The sequence below is a fragment of the Pimephales promelas genome, chromosome 17 (assembly GCF_988280905.1).
Source record: "Pimephales promelas chromosome 17, fPimPro1.hap1.1, whole genome shotgun sequence".
Taxonomy (NCBI): Eukaryota; Metazoa; Chordata; class Actinopteri; order Cypriniformes; family Leuciscidae; genus Pimephales; species Pimephales promelas.
This window is the reverse complement of record NC_142785.1, coordinates 11,883,800-11,896,952: the sequence shown is the minus strand read 5'-3', so window position 1 is coordinate 11,896,952 and position 13,153 is coordinate 11,883,800. Positions and strand designations below refer to the sequence as shown.

General features: G+C 38.0%; 1 protein-coding gene across 1 annotated transcript in view; it reads left to right on the top strand.

Annotated features, from left to right (window-relative positions):
• The window catches only part of adam9b (ADAM metallopeptidase domain 9b), a 31,191-nt gene extending 18,065 nt beyond the window's left edge, over positions 1-13,126 (top strand). The window contains exons 16-22 of the mRNA XM_039691313.2: positions 3,771-3,954; positions 4,229-4,315; positions 4,489-4,594; positions 4,695-4,836; positions 10,739-10,835; positions 11,136-11,182; positions 12,539-13,126. Of these exons, the coding sequence (XP_039547247.2) occupies positions 3,771-3,954; positions 4,229-4,315; positions 4,489-4,594; positions 4,695-4,836; positions 10,739-10,835; positions 11,136-11,182; positions 12,539-12,596 (721 nt within the window). The 3' untranslated portion in view covers positions 12,597-13,126. The remainder of the gene's footprint in view (positions 1-3,770; positions 3,955-4,228; positions 4,316-4,488; positions 4,595-4,694; positions 4,837-10,738; positions 10,836-11,135; positions 11,183-12,538) is intronic.
• Positions 13,127-13,153: the final 27 nt, after the last annotated feature.

Below are 13,153 nucleotides of genomic sequence, written 5' to 3'. Positions count from 1 at the left end.
TCATCATCATAAGTTTCGCAGTCAGACATGTTGTCAGCGAGTCGCGCACTATCAACAGCTGATCGTAACGTGCGCACTGTTGACGTTGCGGCGGCGCGGATTGATAGAAATGGATAGAAAATAGTGCCGCATTAAAACTGAAGTATGAATTTTGAGCGACGTGTTTTTTGTGTGGTAAATTAATCAAGCTTTGAAACGCGAATCATTTTTTCACGTAAAAACGCACAGTTGTGTGGCCCCGGAAAATAACCGGGAGTACTTAATTGAAAAACTTCAAGCGGTCAGAACTCTGACCAGGGGGGTGACAACAGAGTGGGTCAGTGTGTATGCACTATAGTGCTGGTAAGGATTGCATACAACTTCATGTCTTAAATGGGCAAACTAACCCTTTAAGATATTACAAAAATGGCATTATATGACTCCTTTAAAAATACCATCAGCTTATTGTTTGGGGAATGTGTTAAACTTAGTTGATCCTACGGACCAGGCCCCACGATTCGGCATGCATGTGTTTTGTGGAGTCACTCCACACAAGTTTCGCCATCAATTCGGTACTTGTGTGATGTTATTTGTGTGGACAGCCGCACGCACAGAGAGGCGCGTTCCAGATAGTCTGTGAAAAGTGAATTGATTCCTCTATAGCCATGCGCTTAAACAGACACATTCACACAAAATTAGTATTGTCTCTGCAAGTATTGTCTTAAACACATTCAGTTGTGTCTTAAAGGTACAATATGTAGGATTTTTGCTGTAAAATATTAGAGCAATGTTATATATTTTGTTTAGTTGATAACTTACAATATCAAAAATGTTTCCAACTATTTGTAAACCTTGAGAAAATTGCAATTTACTCAAAGAAACAGGACGTGTCAGCAGGGGTGAGGAGTCGCCAGTCAATGGCGTCATATTGGCTGAGGCCCCCGTCCACACTACTGCGTTTTCGTTTAAAAACAGAGACCTTTTGCTACGTTTGCACCTCCCGTCCAGACTAAAACGGGAAAAAAGAAGACCTAAAACGGAGAAGTTTAGAAGCACTGCAGCTCCGTTTTGCATTTTGAATCAGCGTTTTAGTGTTGACGGGCGTTTGAATGGGCGTTTTAGTGTAGACGGGACAAAACGGAGGACTTCAGAAACGCTGACGCAGAGGCTGACGCTCGGCTTTTTGATTGGGTGTTATCAGTCATGAGTATACTATCAGTATACTTCCCTGATTCACCAACCACTGTTTACACTGGCACGCGCATGCCCAGTGTTGGTGAATGGTCACGTGATCCGCATTTTCAGTCGTTTTAATGTGGACAGAGATCAATTCTAATTCGCAGATAAAGCGCTGGTGTGGATGGAGATCGTATTCGTTTTATTTCTCCGTTTTTAAACGAAAACGCAGTAGTGTGGACGGGGCCTGATATTGAAACCACTAACTCCGCCTCCATTTCACTCGTAAGCTGATTTTAGTATTTAATAATTCTCTAATACCCTCGGTTTCCGTAGTAACCATGGCTACAGATGTGGACAAATGGGTTATGCTTAGCAGGACACTCACGCTGTGTTGATTTGTTTAAACATTTTGGACCATGGCAAGCAGACTTTGGTCAAAAAGTGGACAAAAATGAAGATCAAAATCTTTTGAGATGCAGAGAGCTCCACGTCCGCGTACTTTATTATGTACTGTACTTTATTAGACAGTGAGCAAATGTACATAAAACTAATCAATGTTATTTAATTCAACATAGTGAAATGATGAATATGATCTGTATGTTATTCTAATGTTGATCTAGCTCACTGATAGTTTCATACAGCCAACAAACAACCTAAGTTAACTAACATTTAACACATTTAAATGCCGTTTAGTGTGACAATGTACCTGTTCGAGCAAGTGAAACAGTGCTGCGTTACCTCAAGTTTAATCCATCGAATAAACTGACGTGTGAGTAACTTATTAATACAGCACTTTCATGTAGTTCAGTAGAATGAAATGTCTTTATTCCTTTATATCCGCGGACTCGCGTTGCAAAGCTTCATAGACAAATCATCAAAGGGCGTGCGTCAAAGGGGCGTCACCAATGGATGTAGCTCAAATGCCTCTGGGCGCAATTGGATAGACCTAAAACCAATCAGTGCGATGAAGGAGATGGCATATGCAGAGCAACGTTCGTCTGTTATAGAACAACTTAGTTTGAGCAGACACTGATTAGCTACTTGCTCTACATTTATTTAGAATTAACAGCAAGACAACTAGAAGTGAATGTGCTTTCCATTAAATAAATCAATCACACACAGTAAACAAAACTTTAACAAAAAAAAACCTTTGCAATGAACTTTGCAATTTAGCACAAACTGGGTGCCAGTGTGGTGAAACATGCTCGGGCAGATTCGGCTTGAAGTCCTCGAACGTGCTGTTACAAAAAAAAATGCGAAATGGGGTCTTGCCGGTCTTGCACACCAAACCGGCGCACCAGAGTATAAACATACTTTTATTTACTCAGTGTCAGCATGCGTTCTGATTGGTAAAGGGGCACAGACCTCTCCCAAATCATCTCCAGCAGTAGCAGCCTCCGAAACACCACTAACTCCGCCTCCATTTCACACGTAAGCTGATTTTAGTATTTAAACATTCTCTATGATAAAAAATGTTTCTGAAAAAACTATTTTAATAACACACCGTAAACAAAACCTTTGCAATGAACTTTGCAAATTGTTTTGGCGGTTATAGAGTTCTAATGACGGTGTTCAACTAGAACCGTTACACCCCTAGTTCCACGGCGGCATCCATGTTTGTAAATGTAAAAAATCGGCTTCACCGTCGCTGTGTTGTTGTCATCGTGATTGGTGCCGCGATTTGGACGGATTAGAAATGGGCTTCAATGAGCTCTTTGCCAGCGTAACTTGCAGAGCAAATCTAAATTTGCCAGAAGTTGTCTGGGTTTTCCCAGGCTAGTGAACATAAACAGTTGAGAAAGAAATCGGATGTGTATCATTATATTGGATCCATGCATTCGGTTTTAGACAGCAGTAGGTATTTATAGGTTACTGTCACTTTAAGTTAATCAAGCAAATACAGCTTCATATTTAATTTATACAGTTAACACTACAGTGTTATTTTACAATTACCTAACTATTAAATGTCTGTACCTGAATACACTACAGTTAGACATTACATGATTTGTATATTGTATTTATCGGTTTGTAATTATTGATTGACTGAATTAGTTTACTGACTGTTCACTTGCCTTTAATAATGTTTGAACTTTATTAGTTAGGCTAGTAGTAGTTTTTACTGTTGTATCGAAGTACTTAAATTGTGCTTGTGTAAATTGTGGTATCGAAGTACTCTAAATTGTGTAAATATGTATGTATATGTGTGTGTGTATGTACACACACACACACAAACTTTTTTACAAACTTTTTAAATGTATGTAGTCAGTGACGGAGTGCAAGCATATTTGTGTGTATACATAATTCAGTATTTTTTGTGTATTTGAATGAAAAGTACTTTTTGTTAATACAAATAAAAGTAATCATTTTAAAAACAAAATCCGTTCTAACTCTATTTAGGCTTCGTTCAAATTTTTGTGAGTATCGTTTTGTTAGATCAATATTGTTTATGCAACTGAATTGTGACATGAGTGAGACATGATATTGTTTACCCCAAGTTACTATTGGTTCAACGGATCATAAAACTATGGATCATATTATGGTTTTTGATCCATGGATCAGAGAATTTTTCAGAACAGTTGTCAGCTGTGTGAATTTATTTTGTGTCTATACAGAAACGCTATGTGTGGGAAAATCCAATGTGTATTCGACAGCAATAACCCACCGGGAGGAGCGACGGTCAGCGTAGTAAAAATAGAGGGGGGCACAATCTCCTGCATGAATGCTGACTTCGGCCTGGGCCCAGATGTGACAGATCCAGCCTATGTCAAAACTCGCTCGGTCTGCGCTCCTGGAAAGGTTAGAATAGAGAGGATTTAGAAGTCATTAGTTTTTTTGGCTTGGAATTGGAACATTTCAAATATTGTCTAATAATATAAAGAGACAATGAGCTTGAATGAAAGTAATACTAGCTCAGATTTATGATTATGAATGGTCACTAGAACCAAATTTTAAACTGTTTCCTCCATAATATGTACTGTTGAAGTTGTTTTTAAATTTGGTACTCTCATTTTATTATAATCTGTAACTTTTATACTAACAGTTGAGTCCTATATTTCTCTTTGACTCTCAGGTGTGTTTGGACTTTACGTGTTTGAATTCTTCACTTCTGGATCAGAGTCAAAAATGTGATGCCCAGAGAGACTGCAGCAGTAATGGAGTAAGTTACGGACTACTAGTTTTTTTATTTCTTTATATATATATATATATATATATATATATATATATCCATGTTCTTGGTGTTAATGCGAATAAGTGAACTTGTAGAGACCAATTTTGACTAAACAACCAATTCATCAAGTCTCAATTTTTTATTGTGTGGTTTTCACACAGGTGTGTAATGATCAATTCCATTGTCATTGTAATAATGGCTGGGCTCCACCCTACTGTGACAAATCTGGCAGGGGAGGAAGTATCGACAGTGGCCCGGCACAGATCGGTAAGAACACACTCATACCGTCTCACTCTCTAAATAAACAAAACACACACTGACATCGTTTAATGGTTACATCATCTCTTTAAAATCTCTTTCTTTTTAGATTACTCCCTGAGAGATGGACTCTTGATCTTCTTTCTTCTGGTGGTGCCAATTTTGGTGGTCTTAATAATTGCTTTGCTCTACGTGTTCAGAAGAGACAGTCTCAAATGCTGTATCAAGGGTTGTCCATCCAGACACAAAAGGTACATCAATTTCTTATGCCGGGAACAAACTACACAATTTTCAATGCCATCAGGTCTCTGTTCTTCTCAACACTACACAACTGTCAGGGTCACCATTTAGTTGCTCTTGTGTGCACTAGGGGTTGAACGACTTCAGATTTTTTGAAGTCGACTGTTATGACATCAAAGTCGAGCTGACGTCATTCATAAAAACACAAGAGATGTGACAGATTTGCAACATGCCACAATTTGCAATTAATTAACAGGAAAGTATACAGACGCTGACAGCTCATAATGGGGCCGTTTACACCTAGACACTTCATGCGTTTTTACTGACCTGATTTATCAAAACGATTCCATTTACACCTGGTCACATAAATATGTTTTCGCATCCGATCATCAAACAACGCGCTATATGCAGATTTAACGGAGTTCACGTCACCGAAAGCAATAGTAATGAGCTGCATTTTATTGATCATCAGCTAATTTCACAATCAAAGACCGCAATAAGAGAGACAGCACTGGTAAGATCATTTTGTTTCTTTACTTTTAACAAAGATGATTCTGTGTTAAGCGTCTGTGACTTACTTTCACTTTGATTTACGATAGTTTGCACATTGGCTTTATGAATAGATGCTCAGCTGTGGTGCGTGTTATACTGTAGCTTCGTCATATAATAGCACAGGCTGCTCTCACACGTTTTATATCAGCATTTTTGGGAGAAGTCCAATTTACATATGTGGTTTTAACAACCAGATGCCTTTACACAAGTCCAGTTTCGTCCGTAAAGCGGCCCAGACCTCCTCATGAAGTGGTTTGAGCAATCGGATTTAATTCGTCTCCAATGCGTTTCGGAGGGCATTTAGCTTACACCTGGTCTTTTCACGATCGGATAGCAATCAGATCACAGAAACACGTGAAGTGGCCAGATGTAACTAAACAGCCCGCTGTTTACATCATCATTTAGGATAAAAAAAAAAAAAGCTATAAATTCACATCTGCACATTAGTGAGGGATATAAGTAATACAAAATAATATTCCAATTGATTGCGGGTGAATTAGATGCATTAATATGTTTAAATAATGATTTTAAAAGAGACTGCTCTCATTTCCCGGTAAAACAGAGAGCGTGCGTCATGCTTTTACTTTCTTTTTCAACAATATAGTGGTGCTACAGTATTTAGTTAGTAAAGTATTTCCATATGCTTTATGTGCCAATGCTGCTTTCTTGCTGCAATGACCCTCTGGGCTCTTCATCTGTTGTCGTCTTTAACGCGGCCATACTATTAAAATTAGCGCAATCATATTGTGTCGCATCAACGCAACTAGTCGACGTCAAGCTTAAAGCGTCACGGCATTGCATTAAGGTCGACTAGTAGACTAATTGACTAGTCGGTTCAACCCCTAGTGTGCACATTACACAGTGGATCACCGTCCGGGGGTCACACATTACACAGTTGTCAGCGATTATTAGGGCCCAAGCCCTGAAAGGGCGAAGGCCCTATTGTTTTCCTTCCGATTATTTTTTTTTTTTTTTCTTTTATTTTTCTAACGACTATTCGGGCACTTTTGGGGCCCTTAACATGCTCGAAAACTCTTGAAACTTTGCACACGGGTCAGAACCCGCGGCCATCAGGGCCGGGCTGAAGCTGGTACCCGGGCGTGGCAGGGGGGCTCGACAGCGCCCCCTGGAACGGGGTCCGAACACTTGGTCCATAAATCAAACACGCTTGCATGTAATAATATGAAACTCGGTACACATGTTGATCTCATCGTTTCATCTATACCTCGCGCTTTTACTTTTTACTCCAGCCCAACAGGAAGTCGGCTATTTAGGGTTGTTCGTAAAACACTCGCAATGGAATTTTTAATACTCCTCCTAGAGCTTTGATCCAAATTCGACGAAACTCGGTCAGCGTGAAGTCAAGGCATTGAGGATGAAAGTTTGCGAGGGGATTTTTGATATCTCGAACGGTTTGGCCGTGGCGAGGAAACGAAATTATGGCGAGAAACGTGAAACAGAAAGTGTGTCATAACTTCAGCATACATTAACCGATCTTGATGAAACTTCAGCAGTGTGTTCACTGTAATAGGACGATCACATGGATGTGACTATTGTGAGTCAAAGTTATAGCGCCACCAACTGGCAGCAGGAAGTGTGTCATTTTTAAAATGCTTTGAAATCACCCTCTAATTTTAACTCGATTTGCTTCAAACTTCATCTGTATAATGCAAATACATGGCAGATGAAGACCTGTAAATGGATTCTTGATATCTTTGAAACTGTTGCCGTGGCAACGCATCAAACTTTACCATTCTTTTAGGATGCTTTTGAGACTCTTAGCATGCTTCAAATTGCATGAAACTCGACAGACACATCACATTTATTAGCCAGTAGACATGTGCAACGTTTCAGAAACGGGTGTGGTGAGGGCTCAGTAGCGCCACCTTTTGACAAAAGTGGGGTTGTTAGTTTTATCTACAGTTACAAAAATCGGTATGTATATTGTACTCCTCGAGCCGGACAACTTTCTAATTGACACTCATTAGCTAGGACCCACAGAAAGTCAGATATGTTTGTTTGAATGTAGAGAAAATCTCAGAATTTTGCCAGTGTCTCAGTGTCCCTCTGTGTGAGTGAGAGGAGGGGCGCCTGTCAGGTTAATTTTAACCCTTTATTTGCTGTGTGCGACTTCTCTGGCATTTTCGGGGGCCTTAACATCCTCGAAAACTCTTGAAACTTTGCACACGGTTCAGAACCCATGGCCATCAGGGCCGGGCTGAAGCTGGTAACCGGGCGTGGCAGGGCGGCTCGACAGCGCCCCCTGGACTGGGATTCGAACATTTGTCGATAAATCAAACACACTTGCATGAATTAATATGAAACTCGGTACAATTATAGATCACATCAGGCCAAACAACTTTCGTGCTCTAAGTTTTATGACAGTTCAAATGGAAGTTATTTATGAATTATGAATTATGGGTTGTTTGAATAATTGTCCTAGGAGAAATACATCAAATTACAACGCATGTGTTTACCAATCACAACCAAACTCGGTGTGCATGAAGTCAAGACATTGAGGATGCTCAATTCCGGACGGATTTTTGATATCTCGAACGGTCTGGCCGTGGCGAGGAAATGAATTTTATGACTAAAAAAGGACACATAAAGTGTGTTATAACTTTGCTCAATTTACCTACAGTTACAAAACTTACCACGTATATTGTTCTCGTCAAGCCGATCAACTTTCCAATTTAAAGTCATTCGCTCTGAGCAACAGAAAGTTAGATATTGTAGTTTGAATGGATTTATTTCCCCTGCGATTCTCTCTCTCTCTCTCTCTCTCTCTCTCTCTCTGTGTGTGTGTGTGTGGGTGTGTGTGTGTGTGTGTGGGGGGAGGGGAGGGCTGTTGTCTGTGTTTGTGTGTGTGTGTGTGGCTGGCTGTGATTTTTCCTTCAAGTCCTTGTCTCTAAGTCCTTGTCTTTTTGCATAACTATTTTGCATAACAATATTTTTAAATGACAAAATAGGCATATAACCCCCATCTTTTAAATGTATAGATTGCTTTAAATAAAAGTAAGATTGTATTTGTAATTGAAGTTGAATGAATTTAAAATTCATGTGCTATATTTCAATATATTTGTTTTCCTTAAGATTTTAAAACACTAACTTCATTCTTATCTGAATTACAAATATTTGTTTCTGTATAAAATAATACTCTGACTAAAAACACATTTGATGTTTTTTTTTTGGTATTTTTACTTACATGTATGTGTGTGTGTGTGCGTGTGTGTATAAAGTGCAGGTTTTTTTTAGATAAAGTAGAATTTCTATAACTATGTGTTGAACTAATAAATCACTCTTGTGTGTGTTAAACACAATCTACTTAATACAGACAACTTCATTATAAAGATAAATAACAAATCAAAAAAATATATGATTATAATCTATGACAAAAAAAGCCATTACAAACTATATTATTGGAAAATACACATTGCTCTTTGTATTGTTGTAAAATATTCATGAAAAACAAGATAACAAAAATCAAAAAGATAAATTATTTTAGATATAGCCATGTTTTAAATGTATAGCAGAGATGTTAATTGAGGCAGCAACATACAAACTTTCTAAAACAACATGGACCTGGATAGCTGGTTTTTATGGAGGACAGTGAAGAGGAAGAGGGTGCAAATCAAACAGCTCATTCTCAGACTACACAGCAAACAGCTTAAGTTTTTAGTGCTTTGTTTGAGGTTTTTAGTGCTCTGTCCTATCTTTTATCAACACATAATAGATAGAACAGAACAAGAAAGGCAATTAATAATCTGTCATTGCATTATGATATGAAAGGCTCAGTACAGTGTGGCACAAAACGCTTATGCGCATCCCGAGTGGAGAATGATGCGCTTAAAGCCACATGGAGTTACAGCGCACAGCGCATCGAGTCCGCATTGATGCAAGCTCTACAATACACTTCTTTTTGATAGTCAAAGCGGGGGTTACGTTTTTACACGTCGTACAGAATAACCCTAAAGGCACCAAGGTGGCGGTGCCACCGGCTTTATATTAAATATAAATATAGCTGTGAGCAGCGATAAAGGGCCAAAGCCGGCGGTACCACCATCCCGGTGCCTTTGGGTAACTAAAGGCATCGGGGTTGCGGTGCCACCGGCTTGGGCCCGCAATCGCTGCTCGCAGCTATATTTCGTATTGAAATTCGGTCACATTTTTGCAAAATGTAAAAAAAATGCACAAAAAGAGAGCAAAGAGTTTTTAAATATTTTTGTCACAAGCCCTCGTGTTGTGCTTGTATAAAGAGGTATCATTGTAATACTTATGAGCTCTGACACATTACTCTAGATAATGTTGGGTATGTAAAATCTTTGAAGTGACTCCAACGAGTGCAAAGTTGTGACGAAGATTGATCTACAGTGACTTAAAAGTCACATTAATACTTCTGATATGACCTTTCAGGCTGAGGCATTGCAAAATATCTGACCTGTATCAGATTTAGGATCACATATGGAAGTGGCACAAATCAGTCCACGGACATGCGCATACAGGTCCAGATATTTAGATATCTCACATGTTTTTCTCAGATCGTCATGCCACTCAACTATTGAATGAGCAACGAATTACCTCCGTTTCGGGCATTTGTTGGCGTCTTCCTCAACTGTTGACGAGTGAAAATCAAAGCTAAAGTCGTGCAGTGTGTACCAGGCTTTATACCATTTATTTTTATGCCTCTTCAATCTTGAAACATATTTCTTTTGACTTGAATGTGACTTGTAATAATCAATATTTTACTAATAAATAATGGAGGAAGTTCTAAATTTTAAGACGGAGAGGGTAAATCTCTAAGAATGAATTATGCATACTTGCTTTTTCCCCATTATTTTCATTGTTTGGGATCACAAAAGAAATGAGAAAAATCTGGAAATGGCACAATCATGGCCACAAAATACTGCTGAAGCAATTGTATCTTATGTACAGAAATGTGCCCACGGTGTGCCCATGTGCAACCAAAGGTTTAAAAGGTTTTCCCCAAATAATCTGCTGCTGTGATGACTGAAAAACATGCATATCCCTTTTAAATATTAAAATCCACCGGTACTTTTAAGATTCATTTCTGTGGGAAGGGTAAATACGTCATGGTAATTGTGAAAAATAACATTGATGTTTTTTAATTTGGCATATTAAGCCTCATCTGAATAGAAATTAGACTGACTGAATTAATTTAAATACACATATCATGTAGTTCCTGGTTGAGTTTAATTGTGAGTGGCATTTAAAAATGAAATATAACTGATTAAGGAATTCACCCAGAGACCGAATATTCATGTCAACAAACAAAATCAAAAATGTTTGAAAATTGTTGTGAAGTCTTCTGACATTTTATATTTTGTTTTATTTTTACAACAGGTCAACTAATGCAACAAATGGTCCTTCAAATGCGCAGTCAAATGTGGGGGTAAACGGCAATACAATACGAGTGTCTACTCCACAGCCAACGACACAGGTTCAAACAGCAAACCACTCACACAGTTCTGCCATAATGATGAAAATGTGTTAACCCTAAATCTAAAATTAAAATTACTGATAAATTCATTATTATGCCATTATGCTTTCATTTCCACTATTCCACTATGTCCTGACAAAAAAAGCACAAAAGTTACATACACTAAATGAACTCTCACTAAATAAAACTTAATTTGGCATTTTTTTAAAAGGTTAATAGTAAGTCAATGTCTGTCGATCATCTATAAGTTACTATAATAGTAATTATAGTAACTTTGCTCTCTTCATTTGTTTCTTTCAGCCAACTAACCCAACAAATCGAGTGAATACCTCAGTATCTCAACCAAGGTAACGTCACTAGAAATAATTAACCCAAGTGATGGCAAGTCACAGACCGAGTCGCCATGAAATCAAAATGTTTTTTGGGCTTTTAGTGTGAATATTTTAGCCTTAAGGTTATCTATAGGCTAGTGTGCTCCAAAACAATGACAGAATTTGCATTTAGAAGATATAAGCATTTGCAACTTGCAGTGTTTTACTTCTGTCAATTTGGATTTTGGCAACAATTTTGATGACGTCATTCTGCACTTTAGCTTCTCGTCAGATTTTTCTCTCCAATCAAATGCTCTCTAGAATTTGAAACATCCCGCCCCCTACACTAATAGATGCTGAAGCTGCAGCTGAAATCAGTCACTTGTTCACACAATTACTATTTTCTATATGGTGAATGGCACATAGATTTACTAACAGTTTGCGCCTGCACAAACCCTCTTTTGGCATTAAAAACAATCATTTTTTTTTGGCTGACCTTATTCTATATGCATTTGTAGGAGTTTCCCTCTCATACGCAAAATTTATGGGAAGAGAGTATTTAAATGAATCACGCAAGGTGTTTTACTAAGGTCAATTTACTGCTATTTGCGCCATTATTTACCACACAAAAAGCACATCTTAACCAGATGCTACCTGGTAGTTAGCGTTGGTTCTTATGAAAATGATCTGTGCTGTTTTCTTTAATTTACGAGTCGCCAGTAGATCACGTGCAGAACTTTACACTCCCATCGACGCTGTTTTCTCATGCTAATTTGCCTTGTTTAGTAAATCTGACCCATAGTGCAATAAATAGGGGATAGGGGAATGATTCAGACGGTGTAAATATGCTTTCCATTTCAGCGTGCACAGCGTCTAAATAAACTGTTGCATTTCAATAAACTGTTACATTTCAAAAAAATTGCATTTGTCATACTAGTATATGTCATGTTTTACAAGGTTGATAAAACTGTGACTGTCACAAGCAGTCAAATGCAGATCTGGCTGGCTGTAAAAAAGTAGTGAAAGACTTAAAGTGAGGCTAAACTTTTAAGGGCGAGACTGCATCTAGCTGTATCCAGAATATATCAAAATTTCGGGCCAGTAATCAACCAATCAAAACACCCTAGAAACAAGCTTAAAACATTTCAGAATATCCTAATCAAATGCATAGCAACATTAGCAACCAATTAGAAGACCTTAGCAACCACATACTGTAGTAGCACCCTTGTTTTGCACTGACAAATTCTGTTCTGGCAAACGCCATTTACTTGAAATAATGTTGAAATAATCTCCTTCCTTACTTTAATAAGCTGTCTCTCTTTATTTAATTTAACAACAATGTACAACAATGTTTGAGATTATCATCACCTGACCTGATTTTCAACATTACAGACAAGGGCCAGGAGTCCCCAGACCAATCCCACCCAGACAGACCCAAGTACCAGTATGAAGGCATGATGTTAGACAGTTTTTGTAAGAAATTCCTTTACTTGACCCACTTTTCCAATGAAGTTGTCAGCAGTAAACCTCCAATTGCTCTGAATTGTTGTCACCTTATCTATAATTTGAAACAGACGAAGGACCAAACCTGACCTGAACTGGCCAGAAAAAAGTATATGCTGCTTATTGTAATTACAAAAAAAAAAAAATGTTTACAGAGATTTATCATTATTTTCCTACGTTGAGCGATGACAGTGTGAACACAGCAGGGAGTTGTTTATATGCATTGTCTTTAGGTAGATTAAACTGCACTGTAATCATATGAGTTCAATTCAGGGATTTTGCCTATTTACTGTAGTAACATTCACAGTTTCCCCCCCTTTTCTTTCTTGCATAAATAATGTAATGTTCTGCTAGCTATTTTAATACAATTATTTTGATAAAAATTGTCAAATTTGTTATTAACCCTAATATATGTATTTTAAATGTACCATAAATGTCAAAATGAGAATAAAGTATAATCTGTGTTTAAACTGTTAATCTGATGCACAGGTCTCATGCTTTAGT